Source organism: Sebastes fasciatus, chromosome 4 (genome assembly GCF_043250625.1).
Source record: "Sebastes fasciatus isolate fSebFas1 chromosome 4, fSebFas1.pri, whole genome shotgun sequence".
NCBI lineage: Eukaryota > Metazoa > Chordata > Actinopteri > Perciformes > Sebastidae > Sebastes > Sebastes fasciatus.
This window is the reverse complement of record NC_133798.1, coordinates 16012117-16032788: the sequence shown is the minus strand read 5'-3', so window position 1 is coordinate 16032788 and position 20672 is coordinate 16012117. Positions and strand designations below refer to the sequence as shown.

The 20672-nt window shown below is 42.4% G+C and overlaps 1 protein-coding gene across 1 annotated transcript; it reads left to right on the top strand.

The window, feature by feature from the left end:
- Positions 1-16375: 16375 nt before the first annotated feature.
- fjx1 (four-jointed box kinase 1) lies at positions 16376-20435 on the top strand. Its single transcript, XM_074632265.1, has one exon. The coding sequence runs from the start codon at positions 17762-17764 to the stop codon at positions 19076-19078; it is 1317 nt and encodes a 438-aa protein (XP_074488366.1). The 5' UTR covers positions 16376-17761; the 3' UTR covers positions 19079-20435.
- The last annotated feature ends 237 nt before the right edge of the window (positions 20436-20672 follow it).

Below are 20672 nucleotides of genomic sequence, written 5' to 3'. Positions count from 1 at the left end.
TTTATGTTCTACACTATGTGCCTGACACACTGACAAAAGACCAATGATGTGGTGATAGGATTTATGTCTGTTTCACTGCTTATGTGTTCATGTCTAAACAATCTTGAGGTCAGTGTGATTCAAGTTCACACGTGGCTAAGATTGACAACAGCAGCTGTGCGTACTCTTAGAGAGCAGTGTGTGTGTGTTAAAAAATAACATTCAGTAGGTAATTATTGTAAGATTACAGGAACAGTATGTTGTTTAGCAAAATACTCTTATTTGCTTTCTTGCCAAGAGTCAGGTGAGACGATTCGTGTACGCTGAAGCAAAATTGACCTACCAGCACCTCTAAATTTCAATTATTTGCACATTATATCTCTTTTGTTTTCGGTAATCCGTACAAAAAACAAACAACAATAATAAAAAATAAAACAATAATTTGACATTTTATGGATGGTTATGTGGCAGACTATTTCACGGTTGGGACTTTGTTACCTTTGGACACAGCCAGGCCAGCTGTTTCCAGCTGTTTTCAGTCTTTATTTCTAAGCTAAGCTGTATCTGCCTGCAGCCACATATTTAGCCTACCGTACAGGAGAGTGGTACCAATCCTCTCATCTAACTCTCGGCAAGAAAGTAAACATTTCCAGAAATGTTGAACTATTCCCATAACAACTGTACAACAAACATACAGAAATAACGATATTGTCTAGACTATGCTTTCCTTTTCTAATAACTTCCATCGGTTTGATGCACTATACTCTAGGCTACTAATGTTAATGTTATCCTGCAAATCCAATGGTGGATGAAAATAAATTAGGTAGTTTTACACTTCATTACAATCCTGCTTTCAAACTGGAAGACTTAAACAACAGAAAGGTAGCCAGTGTAAACACAGTTGCTCAAGATACTTTTTTTTTTTCTACACCGGTTGTTATTTTGTATGAGCTCCCGGGTGTGTTTTATTTCAGCTGGATACAGCACTGGAATTAATTCGTTTGTTGTTCTTTGCCCACTGGGACTCCGAGCCGCATGCAGGAGCTAACAGGGAATACAGATCAAACGGCTCAGAGTCGGAGAATCAAATATCCCTAGCAGTTTCCTAAAACAGCAGGATTTAAACCGTAGAAGGAAGACAGGAGCAGTGCTCCAGTCTGTGTGTGTGTGTGTACGGTCGGGAAATTGAAAAACAGACTGAAATCAAGAAGGTTCATGAAGAAAATAGAGGAATGAAGACAGGAAAATAGGCAGGAAAATCAAGGTAGAGAGGAAGGGGGGGGGGGGATATTGTCTGTCTCTCTGCGCTTTCTATCCACCTTTCACCACCTCTCTGCTGTTTGTCCAGATGCCTAATGGTTTATTATGTGAAACCCAAGGCTTCAGGTTAACGTGGACACTGGTTTCGTATTTTCAGAGAGGCTACATCTGCAGTCTACTCTGTCAGCAGAATAGACTGTATACATCTATACATAGAAAAGGTGTTTGATGTATTTTTAAATTGTACACTTACACACCATCGCAATATTTGGTTTAAATATATAGTATATGCAATTTTGGTATGATTATAGTATACAGAGGTAACTATTGTTTTGGGTGTTTTTGTGGAATTTCCTTCAAATGTATTAGTTTTCCTACATTCAGTCACCAGATTTGACTGTTATTAGCTCATTAAATATACATTATCAGTCGTTATAAGCCTCAGAGATCTGGGTCAGTAGGGACGTTGTACTACGTTGTAAAAGTGAAAGCGTAATTTAAAAGCAACATGTTAGAACACATAAAACCGAATGAAGCGTTATGTTTTGAACACAAACAAAACATCTTTTTTAGGTTGAGGCAACAAAACTACAACTTCTTTAGGTTTACCTTTTCCAAACCGTTTCCAATGGCGGTTCCTGAGATGGTTCCGTGTAAGAAACCATCTGGCGGATCAGGTTAGGTCAAGATACCATGTCATTAAATTAATATCGATATTGTTTACATTCTGTTGAAGTTCAAAGGATCCTAATTAGCGGATTTGTAAGATCGAGTGTTGCTTTGCATTTTGCAGCCTATACCTCATGCAGACTATATCTTCTTGCACATTTGGTCTGAAATCGCCGTTACACATTCGGTTTTCCTGAAAAATTCAAAACGACCAAAATTAGAGACACGTGGTTTTCACTTAAAAACGAGAAAATAATGTCTGACGCCACATCACAAAACTCATTAATACACTTATGTGTAGTTCTATCATGTTGTCTTTAGTTTCTGATTTCCCCACTTGACCCTAGGGTACTTTATCCTTTTTCTCCATCACCTTGCGAGACAAACAGAGCCCTGCTGATACCTTCATTCATCATTACTGTAATAGAGATATTTTCCTGAAGGGAATCATTTTCTCATGCTCATCCTGGGCTGCATTATAGAAGCTTCTCAGTTGGCACCACAGTGACTGTGATTGGTTGGTCAAAGAGAATGGGCCCCTTGCCCGCAGCGCACAGTAAAATCTCATTACCAAGCACATGAAGGAAGTGGTGCAGTAGGGGCAACAACAAATTACCTAGGAGCCATTACACTTAATGACATCCACTGTTGACTACACATTCCTTACAGAAGGGTTTTCAGAGGATATTAAGTACGTACAGCTCCAAAGTGTTGTCTGATCAGTTTATTATTAATAGCTTTACCTCACACAGGGTCAAACAAAATGAAGGTGTCTGACTATGGAGCCATGTGGTTTTAATACGAAGGAATCTCATCACATTCATCCCGTTCCTATGGTAACACAGTACACACAAGTGCCTTTTTTTCCACAACAGTTAACGACCTCGCTCTATCATGGCACGACCTGCCATCTCCATTAGATGTGTTGGATGGAAACTAGGCCGCGTGCTTCACAGGTAAGACGGATGCCTGCAGCAGCTTTTTAGCAAAGCCAGGAGCACAGTGCCACGGTGAGGTGCAGGGTTAGTAACTTAATAATGCAAGACTGTGTCAAACTGGATGCCAAATATGCTCTCGTTTATGTGCTTCAATTTAAAGAGGCCGCTACGCTTATGAAGACAGCTTGTCTTTATGAACTCTTCTAAGGTTAACTACTCTGCACAGACAGTGTTTATGCATAATTATCGGTGCCTAAAGAGGAGCAGGGCGCTGTCTGTCCTTTTGCCTCACCAGTCTTTATCCTTTATTAAAGGGGAGAAGGGAACAAACAGAGGTATATGTTGATAATGACATGATATTAAGTAGGGCTGTCAATCGATTCAAATATCGATGACTTGCTCAAAACTGCATGTGATTATCATAAAGTGGGCATGTCTGTAAAGGGGAGACTCGTGGGTACTCTTAGAACCCATTTTCATTCACATATCTTGAGGTCAGAGGTCAAGGGACCCCTTTTTTAAAATGTCCCTGCCAGTTTTTCCTATCCAAAATGTAGCCTAACTTTGTAGCATTATTTAGCCTCCTTCCTGACAAGCTAGCATGACACGGTTGGTAACAATGGATTCCTTAGGTTTATAAGATATATGTACCTTCACTCTAACTCTAAAACTGAACCAGCGACAGCCTCTGAAAGACAGTAAAGTCGGTCGGGATCATTGGCGACAGGTCTTGGGTCTCATGTCTCATGTCTTGGGTCTCGGGTCCCGGGTCTCAGGGGGTTAAAAGGGGAAGGGAACAAAGACAAGATATATGGTGATAATGACATATGAAAGAGAAAATGACACCAAATTAGCCTGAATATACTGGAAGAAGAAGATGATATACGGTAAACATTTGAATGTGCTTCAGGATATGTGCCTGAACTCACTGACCCTGTTCACATGAAGCCCATCCCCCTGCATGAGCCTCATTTTGCTTCTAGGTAAATCATGCTACATTAATTCAGATACAGTGCCTCTAGAATTACGTTTCACATCGCTGCCGCTGCCCATCCGGTTCCAGATACTTCAAAGCATTCTCAGTGCTTGAAAACGCATACTATATTCAAGTAATCTTGCCAGAAACATCTAACATATAGTTTTGGCTCACATGTACCCACTCTTTGATTTAAGTCACACACCAAATCGCCGCTGCCTGGCTTTGATTTACCTCAATCTTTAAATCAGGTCAAATACATTTACACATTACTTTGTATGAAGCTCTAAATCTGTCCTCCACCCACAGTCTCCACCCAGTAAAGCTATGCAGCTATAGCTGCCCTGGCTGCAAATGACAAAGACTTGGATTTCACATCCCATTAGACCCCTGTTAATCCCACAGCAAAAGGTCCATCTGCAGGAGACTGCAACAGCAGGGAACGACATTAAAGTAGAGATTATTATAGCACCCTCAAGGGCATCTAAAGATAGGATGCTAGAGGTACATCTGTGCAGACGCACATGCATGTGCTCTCCACCCATATGATTTCCGGCATGAACTCTTCCATATGTACTGTACGTCAAGTGAGTCTCTATTGCATGAAGTCATAATGTAAACCTTCTGACAAACTAAAATCGGGAACTTTGAGTGAAATGTAGACTTCTTCCTCTGAATCTGAACATAGCTGATCCTCATGAGAAAAAAACTATATTTAATTGGAAACAACTTATTTTAATAGGAAACAACTTCATTCAAATGACAGCATATGCAAAATATCTGCAGACACTAGCTTTCCACGCACAGCCAAATGTAATATCATTTGGATTTGGAAATCTCAGCTGACATCCCATATTCCTTTGATCTTCAACTGATTTATAAGCTTGAACCCTTAGTTACTTAGGTTAAATATTGTCAAATAAAACAAGGGATCTCCTCTTGGAAATAAATTGGAGACTGAATGTGTTTCAACAAGGTCACCTTCTCTTTCAATACTGTGAGTGGGATTTGTCTCAGAATAGTGTGACTCATCATCCAAACGGCTCTCAACATCATAAATCTTCTCTGGCCCATCCGCGTTTATAGGCAGACTGTAGACTACAGCTGTGGGGTCTAAAAAACAGAGCTACCGAAATCTGAAAATGAAATTTTTTGCAGGGGGGAGGAATGACTGGACCCGGTAACAGTAGCACTGGAAGCTACTTGAATAATTGCTGACCAAGCTCCGCTCCTGGAAGACGGAACCATGCTGGGATAATGGAAACATCAGAAGGACATAGAAGGAGACGGAGAGAGAGAGTATGGTGTGAGGGAGAGTAAGAGGAGACTTTCCATCTGCTCCAGGCTCCAACAACAGGGAGTCGTGAGGTCTCTGACATGAGACTCAGTGTCCTGCAAACCTGACTCCGCTTGTGTTTATTTGGCAATTGCATTTCCTCCACTTGATCCGTGTTTATCACAAAGTGACCCTTGTGTCGTGTCATTGTTCCCAAAGAATAGCCACGTCGCAGGCAATGATCCAGACAACTGTCTCACACGGGAGAGTGTGTTTTTAGTGCACCATGGAAACTAGGTCTCTGTTTTGGACATCCTTCCTGTCACCGTATGCAGTGGAGCACCGAGGCTGGGCCATTGTGGTGGAAATAAATTGGTCAGAGAGATATAGGGGAGGTGGGAGAAAGAAAGAAAGAAAGAAAAAAGTGTGGCTGAGTGAGGTCAGACTAAGAGGCTGAATTGGAACCACTAAGCTACTTTAAAGCGGAAAACAGCCACCCAAAAGCCCATTAACAGAAACCCAACATTTTATCACCTCGCCGCTCCAATTCTCCTACTCCTCTCCAACTTTGAGAGCAGTTTCTCCTCTCGGAGCTCTCTTTGTGTTTTTGTTATTCGTTTCTATTGGTTATAGACTCTCGAGGAGCCTCCAGACAGGAGCCGGTGATCTCAGCATGTTTCTCCGTGACAGATGTGGCGTTTTGTGTGAGGAATGGAACACTTGACAGGAGGACAGAGTCCCTTTAATGTGGCTTAAACGTGGAAAACAAACAGGAGATAGATCATGCAGGATGCGTATACGTGGAGCCCCACCCTCTCGATACCCGATCTGTTGTGTGTATTTATAGGCACATTCATTTGGGATTTTAGTTTTATGGGAGGGTTTGTTGCTCCGCAGCAAGCCGTCATCATAACAACACTGGATCCAGGGTGGCATCCTTTTCTGCCGTGCCAAATATTAAGCCTGACCACGTAGCATGCCTTAGTGCAATTAAAAGGGATATGTTACAGGAAAGAAAATAAGTTGAAATCATGTGCACTACATAAATAATAACGTGCATTACTGAATGGAACTATATTATAATTATGGCATTAAAATCCCAAATGATATGAGTCATTAGAAGTCAAACCCTGCTATTGCTCACAAAATGTGTTTTTGTAACTGAGCTAGCACACCATGTAAATAAAATGCTTCTATGTGAGGTCAAGTCTTGCATAACTATGACTATGAGAAACTCAAATATACTGGTCTAACATATACTGTAAAGTACATGTTGGTTTCACTCGCTGGGTCCATGTGATCATGTTCAGGTAATTACATTATTTCCCAGACAGAAAGATCCATCCAAAATCCATATACTAGATAATGTAAATCCATTGGTAACTTAAATTAAACACTTGAAACACACATTTTACACATTGGCTTTTCAATATATCTGAATCCTGGAAGTCCTGGAATCTGCTACACGTGTTATCCAGTTTTGTGATTTTTGTAACTTGTCTGTAGTCACAAGTAAAAATCTGAGCTCTGGAAAAATCCTGGTTGGTCTGTTGCCGCTCACTTTTCCACCACGCTTGCTGTATACCTCAATCCTGCTGGCTTTCGGTCCACCACCTCAAAACCGTACAATTCACCGTGTGTATTTCAGATTAACATGTTTTTTGTTGTTGTTTTTTGCAGTGGTGGAAAGTAACTAAGTATATTTACTCAAGTACTGTGCAATTTTTGCATATTTTACATTTTCATTTTCTGCTACTTTATACATTTACTCCCCTACAATTCAGAGTGAAATATTTTACTTTTTACTCCGCTACATGTATTTGATCCCTTTATTTACTAGATATATTGCAGATTCAGATGAATAATACTAAGTATAATCAACAAATAAATGAAGATGTATTATTATGGAGATAGCTTATTTATTGACCCCCTTGGTGAAAGCCACAAGCCACCTGTCAGTATATAGATAAAAAAAAATAAGCCCCTCCTGTACCAGCTGGAACACTAAAGTGATGAACACATTAATGCATCAATAATTATAATCCAAGAATATAATATACATAATTCTGAAATGGACCGTTATGCAAAATGACTATTTTTACTTTTTGTACTTTAAGTATATTTTGATGCTACTACTATTATAACTTTTAACAGAGTATTTACAAACTGTGGTATTGCTACTTTTACTTAAGTAAAATATCTGAGTACTTCTTTCACCACTGTTTTTTTTTGTAGTATTATATAACACACTTTGGATCAACAATGTTTTGATTAAAGGGCTAATAAATTAAGTTGACCAGTATATAATAACAATGTATAATACAATATACAATACAATGTGCAAATAGACACATTCACAAACAGCCGACTACATAAAACAGCTCAAATACAATGTTCTTTAAGCAAAAGTTCTACAAGAGAGATGATTATGTGCACAGCAGCCTCTTGTGGCCAAACGTGGAAATGCACAAATGTTTGGGAGAGTTGGCAAAGGTCCTGACCGCACAGCAAACCACATAGCAATGCATATGTCACGGCAGTCTCACTTAATAGGAGGTTAAGGCATCCAAGACCTATTGGGTATATTGGTACAATTTGTTTGAGGTGGAGAAGCAAAGTCTGTGTAACAAACTTGTTTTTTCTTTTTAGGCTGTACGTATAACACTGACATGTCACACAGGCCATTCTGTAAAATCTGTCAAGACATTTTGCACAGCAGTATGTATGAATTCAGTGTAAACCAAAGTCTATATATTAAAAACGTAGTTAATGTTAGATTCAACAGCACCATAACTAGATGTCACATACAGCAGCTTTTGATGTAGTGTCTCTGTTCTGAAATAGGCACATATAGAGTGCCGGGATTTGTAATAAGATTTGCATTATGGAATCAGAGGATGTGTGTGACAGAGACAGACATATAGAGAACAAGTGTGCAATTACGTTAAAAAAAACAACCTGAAATCAGAAAATGTAATGAAACAAGAACAGAGAGACCGGAATTAATGAAAAATTGAAATGCACTGCCTGCCACCATCAACATTATTGGTTCTGCGCTATTCAATTTTTCTTGGCATTTCGCTACTTTGTGAAAGATAAAAGTTAATTTCAAAAAACCCTTTGATCTTAATCACAGATTCATGGCTCTCATTCCGGAGAGAAAAAGCAATGATGTTGAAAGGCCTGCACTAAATTAGCAGAATGTCAAAGAGAGGATCACTTGTCTGAGATCAATCCTCAAGTAACCATAAACTTAAAAAAAAATAAGCTGATCTTGATTCAAAACATGTTATTCCAAGATAGTTAAGAGATTCGCCAGAAATAGCAGCATGATCTCAAGCAACTGATAAATCCTCCTGATAGCGGAGGATGTGCTTCTGTCTCTGATAAATGTACCCTTACAGAACTGTTACATCATGCGCTGCTCATACTGATGTCTAACCTCCGACAGCGTGGGCAGCTGAAGGCGGTACATGCCACAGTGTGTAGCGTCGACTGTGGAGGCATTCGCCTTTAGATGTACAGCATATAGCCCTTCTGTCAGTGAATCCAATGCTCTTGTGAGAGCAAATGTGCACACAGTTTATCTCTAAGCATGACCATTTCAGTTGGGATGCACGTTTGCCATCTTAATCCTGCAAAATGAATCACAAAATGTGGTGTAAACTAGGAATTCAACAGTATATATTTTAAGTGAGTGGCAGTGTTTAAAGGAGGTGGCATGTTGTTGTTGATCCTTACTCCCTCTAGAGGGAGTCAGAGCCTACAAATCCATGTTTCAATGGATGCATGAGATGCATGTAAAATAGAAGACAGTTTGAAGAGATGATATGTCTCTTTTCTTCTCTACACACTAAGGTGAAAAGAAAAAAAGAGCCCCGGCACCGCAGCATATCACTTTCTAGGATTTCACATGAAGTACGTCCAATCGTTCCCGCTTCCATCTGTTATGGAACATATTGATTTGCCATTGCGAGCAGTAAAGTGGAATCAAGACGTCCACGGCAATCTCAGTTGGAGAGGAATGTAAGTAGTAGGCACCGGACTGGAACGGGGCACCATGGCTAATCACTCTGATCTCATTTTATTATTTATATTCCCCCGGCTGGGCGAGGGCTGGCTGTTTGATCAATTCTCCGCTCCCTTCTTTTATCAGCAACGAGCCACTGCCTCTACCCACTATACGTTAAATTATTCAATTGGGCCCGCTTTGTTGTTAATAGCAGTGATCATTCTTGCTTAAACGGCATAATGTATGCGCTGACAGCCAACAGTGATACAAACCTGTCCCGGGGGACGCAAATCTATCAGTGGCGAGAGTCTATCTGCTACATTAGAGATCCCAGGCACCAGTGAAGCATATTTAGGCAAGTAAAATACACTCAGCATCAAGGCCTATACAGGGAAAGGCTTGTACCACAAGGCCACCAACATAAATAACAAAGCCTTTCACTCTTTCGCCTCCCCTCTAGGGATTTTAAATGATGGATAAGCCTATCTTATATACAGTACTTGTGCTGTTTTTAGGGCTCAGGAAGACGAGCAGGCTGTTGTTATTTATGCAGCAAAGTTCAGAGAAATGAACAAAGATTAAAAGATACGAGTAAAGAGGATTATGCCTGATTTAGACACGCTGTGCCAAGAACACGAAAAAGTTCTACGAGACAATTCTTCAAATCAAGTTGCACTATTTTTATTTTTAACAAGATGCTGCTAACTCAAACACCCTACATTGCATGCTAATTTGGTGTGAGAGTTTGTTTTACTTGCAGCGGTTGCCTGGAGTTATTTTCCATGTGGCTCGTTTGTTTACCCATCCCCCCTCCAGGGTCCTGTCAACACTACCGGCCTCGTGAGTAGGAAGAGGTCAAAAGGCCATGGGGGTCATTCTGGTGTTAGGGATTCTTTTTTTTTTTTACTTCTGTTGACCCTCCAACACCATTATTAGTACTGATGAGGAGCTGGAAAAAGAGTGCAACAGGGAGGAAGAAATATTAGGCTTGAAATAAGATTCTGTCTTGGGCTATATCATGATATAGGGGTTACGATTCAATATATTGCAATATATTGTGATTAGGGCTGTCAAAGTTAACACAAATTGATTTTAATGCCACGTGGTAGGGGGTAGCGGGCTCAATTTTAAAGCTGAAGTGAAGATACTGGTATCATACGAAACTAGAAAACCTAAGGAATTGATGGTATCAACCATGTCATACTAGCTTGCTGCAAAGGAGGTCAAATAATGCTCCACACCTATGCTCAATTTTGGAGAGGAAAAACGGTCATAGCCATTTTCAAAGGGGTCCCTTGACCTCTGACCTCAAAATATGTGAATGAAATTGGTCCTGTTTGTTGTCTGTTGGGCATGAGTTTGCCATGTTATGATTTGAGCATATGTTTTATGTTAAATGCAGTACCTGTGAGGGTTTCTGGACAATATTTGTCATTGTTTTGTGTCTTTAATTGATTTCCAATAATAAATATATACATACATTTGCATAAAGCAGCATATTTGCCCCCTCCCATGTTGATAAGAGTATTAAATACTTGACAGATCTCCCTTTAAGGTACATTTTGAACAGATAAAAAATGTGTGATTAATTTGCGATGAACTATTTTAAGCGATTGACAGCCCTAATTGCGATACAAGGTGACATATTGCGATTTTTTTTTAAATTGAATTTTAGGAAAACTGTCGTAGTATAAAAAACACACCACCATGCATAAAATCTGAGTAAAAGAAGTTACTAGTATTATATTTATTAATGTTTTTATGCAATCAGAACAGTGGGATCTGTATTTGCCTTTATCACAGTCCCTGCAACATCCAACATCATAGCACTACTTTGAGAGGGAACGTACACTGAGAAGGTGCATCTGCAAATAATTGCAAATAAAATAAAGTATTGACTGAGTTAATCTTTGCATTAATGAAAAATCAATAGTGTTTTTGAGAATCGATACAGTATCACAAAACATAATATCGCGATACTCAATATTTGAGATATTTCTTATTCTGTCAGGTGCAAAAAAAATGTTTTTGTTAAGATGAAATTTAAGGTGTAATCAACTGCTTTTAAACTATATATGAACTATATATGGGTATGTCTACCTATTATAGGTTATTTCAGTATCAGCTGATAATTAGCACTGCCTGAGCTGTCAAACTGTGAGCTGCTCTCTGCTGGCACTTCACATTTCTTTTTTTCAACTAATGTCCAGCTTGCATCTGAGCAGCATTCGAGACTTTGAAGCGTCAGATCCAAATAAAAGCACAAAGAAGTAGGCTGGCACAGTCAACTGGCATATGTTTACAGTATGCCCCATATGGCAAATAAATATTAATACAGCTTTGCACAGGCCTGTTAATGTGAAATTAGACTGATACATTTGTAGCCATTTGCAATATGGACTTTATTCTTACCACTAGCTTTATACAGAGCAAAATGCCCTTAAGTCAATTTAGCCTCGTAGTTAACAACACTGAGCATGGATTATCTGGAGGTTGGGTTGAAATAAATCACGCCGATATGCACATCTTCATGCATCTGTTCAAAAGAACGCGACTGAATTCCCTCCACTCTCCGTGTAAGCTCCTGCCATATGCTGAAAAAGCAAAATGTTTTTCATTAGTGGTTGCTTAAACCGGTTGGAAATCTGGAGAGGGCGGGTGAGGGAGTTGAGAAAAGAAGACGCATGGAAACCGCAGCACTACTCCCTCACACGTAACAGAACATTCGCTCCAACGTGATATGATGAGAGCGAGCACCTCACGCTGCTCGCCCATTAAACCCGAAGCTGCTAAATGTTTCGCTGAAACGTTAGGAGGACATCCAACCACCATCTCTAATCTTAACTGACCGCGTGACCTCCGACACAAGAGCCGGGGCAAAAAAACATATCGCGCAGCGCACTTCACAAGATAAATAGGCTTTGAATGTCATGACTTTCCTAATAATTATCAGATGTTCTTAAGCTCTCCCTTTTAGCCAATTTAAAGGCGAGCCTCGCCACAAAGCGCCGAACACGCTTGAGTCAATAAGCCAGTTAGCAGGAGGGAAAGTAAAAAGAATTCAATTCTTGACTTATTTAATAGGGGATTTGGCGTGGCGGGTCAGGGGGTGTAATCCAGGAGATTGGACACTGATTCTTTAATCGAGTGGCTCGACAGTACATCTCCTTCCTCCCCTGCCCGATTTCGCTCTTGTAAGAGGGTCTCCCTTGTGTAGCACTGAATATCAATCGCCTAGTCCTCTGCTGGTTAAACTCCCCCCGCCCCCCTTTTAACTTCTGCTGCATGGATACCAGATGGAGATTGGAAGTACAGTACTCTAATAAGCTAAAGCATCCTGCTTTCCCTCCATGGCTGAGAGAGTAATGCAGCATTCATTAACAATATCTCATTCATTAGCAAATAGAAACCGACCCAGTCATTGCTTAAAAAAAAAAACATTGAGCCTGCGTATCAGGAAATTGGCAAAGGCAGACTAATGAAACCACAGTGACTGGTGGGGAAAAGGGCAGCAGTTCGGTGGCTGTGTGCCATGCTCAGGTCCCAGCGGTGCAGTGGATCTCAACCGCTTCAGTTTGATTCTGCAGAGGCTGCTTGTTTCTGCCTCCGAGACCTAGATAAAGCCACGAGGGTGACTGCTGTTGCTTTTGAAAACTGCATCATCCCTAGAAACACTAGAATTAAACAGCGTAACCTCTCACATTCAACATCAGCCTGCTAAAAGAAGCCAAGAAAGTGTAGTGTGCTGACTTCAAGGCCCATTTTTGTGCAATTTGTGCACTATTCCAAAGCGTTAACTTGAGATAAGTGCTGAGATAAGCGCTGACGAAATTGTGTCTCTGTCTCCGGTAGTTAAAAGAAATGTCTTATCTTGTCTCTGGAGTATTTATTGTAACGGTATACTTCCTCAACTGCACGTTTACCGCAGCCGAAATGTAGCATTCAGAGTAGAGGGAAGCACATGCTGGGCTTCTTGAACAAGATGACTACATCCCAGTTCCTGGATTCAAGGCAGGTATTGATTGACAGTCCAGTGTGCATATGTACTCACCACTAGAATACTAAATCAGATCTTGTTATCTGCTCCACACTAGACACACACATGTCCAAAGAGCACACATTCTCGCACGGATATCTTCATCATGAGACGATGGACTCATCCCCATGGATGTCCCCCCACCCTGTCCCTGAATCCCCGAGCATGAGTAATTGTCAGGCCCTGTGAAATAATCGTAGCTTTCAACACTAATGGAAGCCCTGCACATTCATTATTCAGTCCAGGAAACAGAGTGCTGCAAAGTGTCAAGGGACCTATGAGTTATTGCTCAGCGTGAACTACGAGGGAAGTGACAGAAGCCCACTGCACTTTCTCCTCCCCTGTCCCCCCATCTCAATCCCTTTAACGTCTCCTCTGTGTCCCTCCGTCCATCTGCACAGGGGAGACAGGCACCGCGCAGGGAGGCCGAGATTGTATCACAGCTGTGGCGCGGTCCGACACCCAGTGATGGGTGTACTGTGACGCTGCGGACAGAATGACAGACGGGCCTGGGCTCTCTTGTGTCACTGCGGCGTTTGACCACGGACAGCCATGACTGGTGGAGAAAGGTTTTCCCCCGTGTTACGGCCCTCCTGGGACTGCTGTGGGATTTACGAGGAAAGCAGAGGGAGGAATGCGGCAGGAGAAGGGGGGGGGGGGGCGCTCAGAGGTTCGCTGACCTGCAGATAACACATGGCAAGAAACAGATAGGTTTGATATGTGAACATGCCCGCACTTGCGCTCGAGGGGAAAGGGACACCGAGAGAGCCGCGCTGCCGCAGTAAATACAGTCGCTCCACACTCCTAAAAAGCTAACACACTTCAGACAGAATTCCAGCAATGCACTTAAGCCGTCTTCATTTCCTATGTCTAGACCTTGGAAGTCTTGCAGTTACTCAGCTTTAAAGTGAAAGTGAAGAGAAGCAGCCAGACAGACCTAAGGGAAGCAGGGTTTTTTATGTCAGGACTACAGAACAAGCAGAGAGATAACATACCATAGTACAATTCAAAGTTAAAGGGCAACTATGCACATTTTCAAAATTCATACATGTTATTCCTATGGTCTAAGACAGTCCAAATAATATTAGTAAACATGGACAATTCTCTCCCAAATCCCAAAACTAAAGGGGTAAAACTCAAATTTGTGATGTCATCAAGTACAAAGTGTGGAGATGCTCCATAGACGATGAATGGGAAGAGATGTTCTAGATGACACTGAGAGCAACCAGGGGAATGCTCTGAGTATATGGGAACATTTAATGTTTGAGAACAACAGAATAAAGCTCAGTTGGGTCTAAAAAAGAAAACAAACTTCAAAATTCTGTGGGTCCATAAAATCAGTCTCCCATTCATTGTCTATGGAGCAGCTCTAAAGGCTTTATACCCAATGCCATCACAAGTTTGAGACTTACTTCACTGGTTTCTGGCTTTGAGAGAGAGGAGCTCAAGTTCAAACTTGTTGATTGAACTTTCCTAGACCATGGAAATAACTTGTTGGAATTCTTCATTTTGGTGACGTTCCCCTTTAAAATACGTGAAAGTATCCATACCCATCTATACTTTGTATGCATTTAGTAAGCCTGTGTAGTATCCATACCCGTCTGCATTTCTGGGACACAGTGAGCAATTTGCAAAGGCTAATTTGTTTTTTTAACCGCTCTTAAAACCAGATGGAAAATCCCACCTCCACCACAAGGACCCACTCTTATGTCTACCATGTTAGAGAAACATGCTCAGCCATGCACCACCACACAAACCATTTCTTGAGATCCAGAGACTCGTAAATGCTTCTCTACTCATGCGCAACCCGGGGATTTTTCATTCCCTCTGCACAGCCACTGCTGTCAATCCTGCATCGCAAAATCAAACACAGGTTGGGAATAGAACAAATTATTCCGCTGATGGCAAAAAAAAAAAGCCAAAACATCCAAGTTTGCAAAGTCTGCCTGTCTACGTCTATTCCTGCATGTCATTAGATATGAAAAGATGTATCAGTGTGGATGGGTTTTGTGTAGTTCAGCATGTCTCCCTTCAGGATATCAGCAAGAAGATAACACAGCTTCATAGAGCTCCGGGCGTTTAAAGCAGACATTAGCAGACCTCTAATTTACTGCGTGTAATTGAGTATTCTTGTCCGCGGCTGTCTTTTTGACTCAGGCAATTTAGCATGCCAGCATGTTGCTGTAAAAATGACCCAATTAATTTGATTAGCAAACTAAGGTTCAAGATACAGAGTTTGAAAACACGAGCCGAATGGTAAAGAGCTGGGGGGGATGCTAATGAGGAATGAGTTAATGAGGGAGAAGGAGTTTGTGTGCTCGCGTGTCACATTTTGGTTTAACAAAAGCCTTGGACGAGGATGAAACACGCAGAAGATGACTTTGTTGAGTGAGGAATGATCAAATACTCAAATTGAGATAACGACGTGTTTTTAAGAAGACAAAACAGGAGCGTGAACTATTAAACACAAGGTATCTTTATATCAAGTACGTCATGAGTGAGCAAACTCCATATGCTGCAGAAGATATATATGTTATGATATACTGTATATGATAGGGTTCAAAGATCTGTTAAAAACTAATGATTGGACCTTGTTTTATGTGTTTTTCACGTATAGGCTAGTTTTGAATATAACTGGAGATAAATGAAGGAAAAGAAAGGAAGGAAAATGTCTTTGTACCTGTATAGGTTTAAATGACAAAGCAAGTTTTATAAATACACTTCAACGATTGGTATCTGCATGCACAAAATGTGTCACAAGATTATTTTAAATGTCTCAAATATTTGGCTCTTTACTCTAGCAGTTTGGCTTTTCAAAGAAACAATGACAGTGAAATTAAAGCTGCAATTGGTAACTTTGAGCAAATAAGTTTTTTGTTTTTTTTTAAAACTGTCATATCCTGAAAGAAGAGCATGAGACGGATAATCTGAAAAAAATTGTGTTCCTCTATCCCCTCTTAGTGCTGCCAACATGCCCGCATGAAGGAAAATAACCAATCAGAGTCGAGCAGTCTCTAAAGCAGCTGTCAATCACTGCTCGCGAAACTCGCAAACTCCGATCAAACGGTCAAACTAGGCAGCGCTCATCAAATATAAATCAATATTCTGTTACTGACACAGAGGAACATGATTTTTTTTCCAGATTATCTGTTTCATGCACTACTATCAGGATATAGTGACAGTAAAAATAACATTTTAACAGTGCTCAAAGTTACCAAATGCAGTTTTAAAGGGCTGATAATTATGTTTGAAGGGGGGTTACGATAAATCTGAAAAGGCTAAACGCATTAAATATTGAATTGCATTCATTTCCATGCAATGAGAGGTCTACAACTCTACAAGCTTTAGCCTTCTGTCTGGTTATCAGCAGTGAATCATATGATCAGTCAGACAGATGTCAGGTGACTAACTTGGCTAGTCTGGAAACATTAGGGCATAAATAGTTGCCTTGTCTGCACTATGTTTTGGATCATTGTCCTAAAACTGAAGGTTTAAAAAGAACAATCCTATACACTGTTCGCCCAATATGGATGTGAACACCCTCAAACAGCCTTAAAGTTGAAAGTCCACACTTTAACCCCACACCCTGAAGAAGGCTGTTTGTGCCGCTACGCGTGGGTTGTTACCCAATCTTACATGTACCAGCATTGTTTTTAGCATTTCATCATGAAATAGCCAATTGAATAAAGGCTTTTTTATATTTTTTGCCAGAAGAATGCCTTGGACTCCCCCCTTTTTTGAACTTTAACCCCACAGTTGTACTTTCATTTCAAATCCAACATAATGGGAGTACAGCACCAAAACCAAAAGAAAAAAGGGTGCTGATGCTACTAAGTGCTTTTCTGATTCATAATGACATCATGGTGATAATAAATTAGAAAAAAGAAAAAAAAAAAAAAAAGGTGGGCGAATGTTTTGCACAAATTTGGGCAAACTGGCATCAATCCAACCATCCATCTATCCTCAATGACGCAATAATTTGTTTAAAATGGTCACATAATTTACCAAAGTATTTATTGCCCTGAGTATCAATTATCCTAATGGCTGCCTTTTGCCAATAATACCACACAATCCTCTCACATCACATCACATCTCACACACACGCATACATACAAAACGCGGTGCGGTGCACTTGCTCGATCCTCTCCTCTCTGAACCCTCCTTCCTTCCCACGATCCGCCCACCACCTCGGGACTGGAGTCACGTGTCTCACAGCCTATAGTGTCTCTCTCTCCCCTCTCTCTCTCTGCGAGCAAGGAGCCGACACCACCACAAATCAAACTCAGCCAGTATCAGCAAGCAGCAGCCCGGTGGAGAGAGTGAGAATAAGAAGATGAGAGACGGAGAGAGGTGCGCACAGGACTTAATAACGGAGAACGTTCAATAGAGGAGGATAACGCGCGGTTGGTGAGGATGCAATGTTTTCCCTGCAGAGGAAAAGGATGTGTGAACAGGACGGGGGATGAGATTCACACTGTTTCGGAGACGCTCTTCTTCCTGTGATCTCAAACAGTCCACTGCCTGTGAGGAGCCAGAATATTCACTAATTCTGTCTTATATATTAGGAGCTCTGTTGTGGGTCTCCTCGGAGGGGTGAAGGGTTTTGGTCTTCACCATGAGGGCTGCCTCGGCAAACTTGTTTGTCGCCCTTCTTTTCCTGTGCGCCCTTGCGGGTGTTTTCTACGTCTGGAGCGCGCTGGAGAGCCGTCTGGAGAGGCAAAAACGCGGACTGCCAGCACCGGGTGGTGGTGGAGGCTCTTCTTCTTCTCACCAAGGTCTCCAAGTGGACCTCTCCGCCAAAACTTTCCGGGCATTGCTCGCTGTCCCGGCGGCACAAAGACCGCACTTGTTGGTGGGGGGCAGACTCGAGACGCCTCGCAACCTCACTGCCTCTGCTGCAGGAGGAAGTGGAGATTACCATGTGAATGGGGATAACAACAAGAGGTCAGCGCTCAGGGAGGTCAAGTCGGGCTCCCCGGTGGTGGTGGTGGAGGATGGGATCTTTTGGAGCGAATGGCTGGAGGATCAACTCCCCGCTATCTTCACGGAGGATTACGCGCGGTCTTGGCGAGAGAGAGCCCGGACGAACCGGGTGGTGAAGCTGGAGCCAGGCTGCGGAAGGATATCCAACCAGCTCGCCACTTTCGCAGACGGGACCAAAGCGTGCGTGCGTTACGGCATCAACGCGGATCAGGTGCAAGGGGAAACTTTGACGTATTACCTCGCCACTTTGTTGGGCATCACCAACCTGCCTCCTCTTGTTCTCTCCCAGCTGAGTGGTGACAGTGAACAACAGTGGGCGGCTGTGAGGACGCGCATAGGTGGGTTACAGTGGAGCGATGGAGCCGTGGTGTCTCTAACGGAGTGGGTCTCCAATTTGACCGGCGTGGTCACACCTGCGCCGCTGCGTCAGGAGAGGAGCAGCGGGCTGCATCCAGATGTGGAGCTCCGGAACAAGACGCTGCTGGAGCTGCTGGAGCTGATGCAGTGGAGCGACTTGATTATGTTCGACTACCTGACCGCGAACTTCGACAGGCTGGTCAGCAACTTGTTCAGTTTGCAGTGGGACTCGCGCGTAATGGAGAGGGACACCAACAACCTGCTGAAAACGCCCCGCGGCGACCTCGTCTTCATAGACAACGAGGCCGGTTTGGTGCACGGGTTCCGGGTGTTGAACATGTGGGAGAAGTATCACAACACGGTGCTGGGCTCCGTGTGCGTGTTCAGGAGAAGGACCGTGCAGCGCGTGGCGGAGCTGCACATGCGCAGAGACGTTAGGAAGAGGCTGCTGGAGCTCTACAGAGACAGCGAGCCTTTGTTGTCTCTGGAGTTGGGATTTCTCTCGGACGAGCACGCCGGTGTCCTCCAGGAGAGGATAGACAGATTACACAAACACATTTTGCATTGCAAAGGGAGGTACGGCCAGCTGTGAGCGTTCAGCAGCAGGCTTCAGGTGGAGAGACATTTGCTGTTTGCAACGGTGTAAACGAGCTCTGCAAAACCTGATTTGGCACACCTGTGCTTTAAACTGATGCGCATTACACAAACAAACTGTCTTGAATACATAGCTGAACTACCTCTTGTGAATAGAATGTGTTGCCTACTTTATATAAAATAAGTTCATTTGACACATGTTTATAAGCTCTCCCCTTGCTGAGATTTCCACTGTATTGCCTCACAGAGAGGAATGATTGAAGGGACTGTTTGTAACTTTCAGAAATGCTTGTTAACAGCGACACCTGTGGCCGTTAAGTCAATGAAAGTCAGCGTCGGGCTTGTGCTCGCTCTACATAGACATGAACGAGCATCGCTCAAAACAGCGAGGCGACACACGTCAGCTTAAACCACAATATCACTCTATATTTCACCTGCTTGGCAGTAATGTTAGCTGACCAGACGAAGGTCTCTTCATGAATCACTGCTGATCCTAGTGTTGGGGCTGAAGCAGGAAAAGCAGGTCGGTGCCGGGGCTGAAGCAGGAAGAGAAACGTTATCGTCTCCCAACCGCGCCCGCAGGGAGACACCGGCACCCGGTCGGAGACGATAACGTTTCTCGCTGCGGAGCCCCGTCACTTCACAAGACACGGAAAACCTCTGTTGGTCTGGAGGAGCTGCAGCATTTATTTCTGCACAAACGTCCACTGTACATTTACTAGATACTCTCAGAGCTAAACTAACTCTTCTGCAGTGTGTAGTGAGCGCGCATGAACGTGTAGAGGTGGAGCGAGAACGCACGTGGTGTGTGTGAGTGAAGGCAGGCAGGCAGATGAGCAGAGACCCCGGCCACACGCGAGCGCGCATGGGATCCCGACCCGGTAGATTTATACGTGTAAAAAGTTACAAACAGTCCCTTTAAAGGCCAGTCTTACTTCACCCCCACTGATGCTCACCCGACTATAGGATTCAATGTAAAGAGTAGGATATACTATTTGTGACTAGGCAGCCCCTTCATGTGTACTTGGATTCTTGCCTTGTGTTCAGCAATCCTAATGATAAACTCCTAAGCCTTAACATACTCTTGACTATACTGTATTTCTGTTGACATCTGGCTCGCTTTTTTATAGGAAATCGTTTGCACAGTACACATTGTCATAGCAGCACCTGCACTCCTGTAATTGTGTTTGGATTGCATATTCAGCCTTAAAGTCACCGTTGTACATGTTGTAAGTACCTTGTAAATATTGTCAGCCAAACCTGTTTTGGGAAATTTTGACGCTCCGCTAATTTAACGTGCATTGTAACATTCCAAAATGTCCCTTTTTTGATAAATACACTGTAATTTAATTTGTCAGACTGTGTGTTTTGTATGCAGTTTGTACTTAACCGCCTCATTAGAGTGCATCAAATATTCATCTAGTCTGCCTCTGTAAGCCTCTGTACTTGCCCATTGCAGTGCTCTCATTGTGCCGGAGACATATCTTGCACTGGCACACTGTTCCCCAGGAGCCATTCCCGTCAGCCTCTGGCACGCTACAACAGGAATCTCTAATCCCCTTTATAATCTCACCCAGAATGATAAAGTGAAG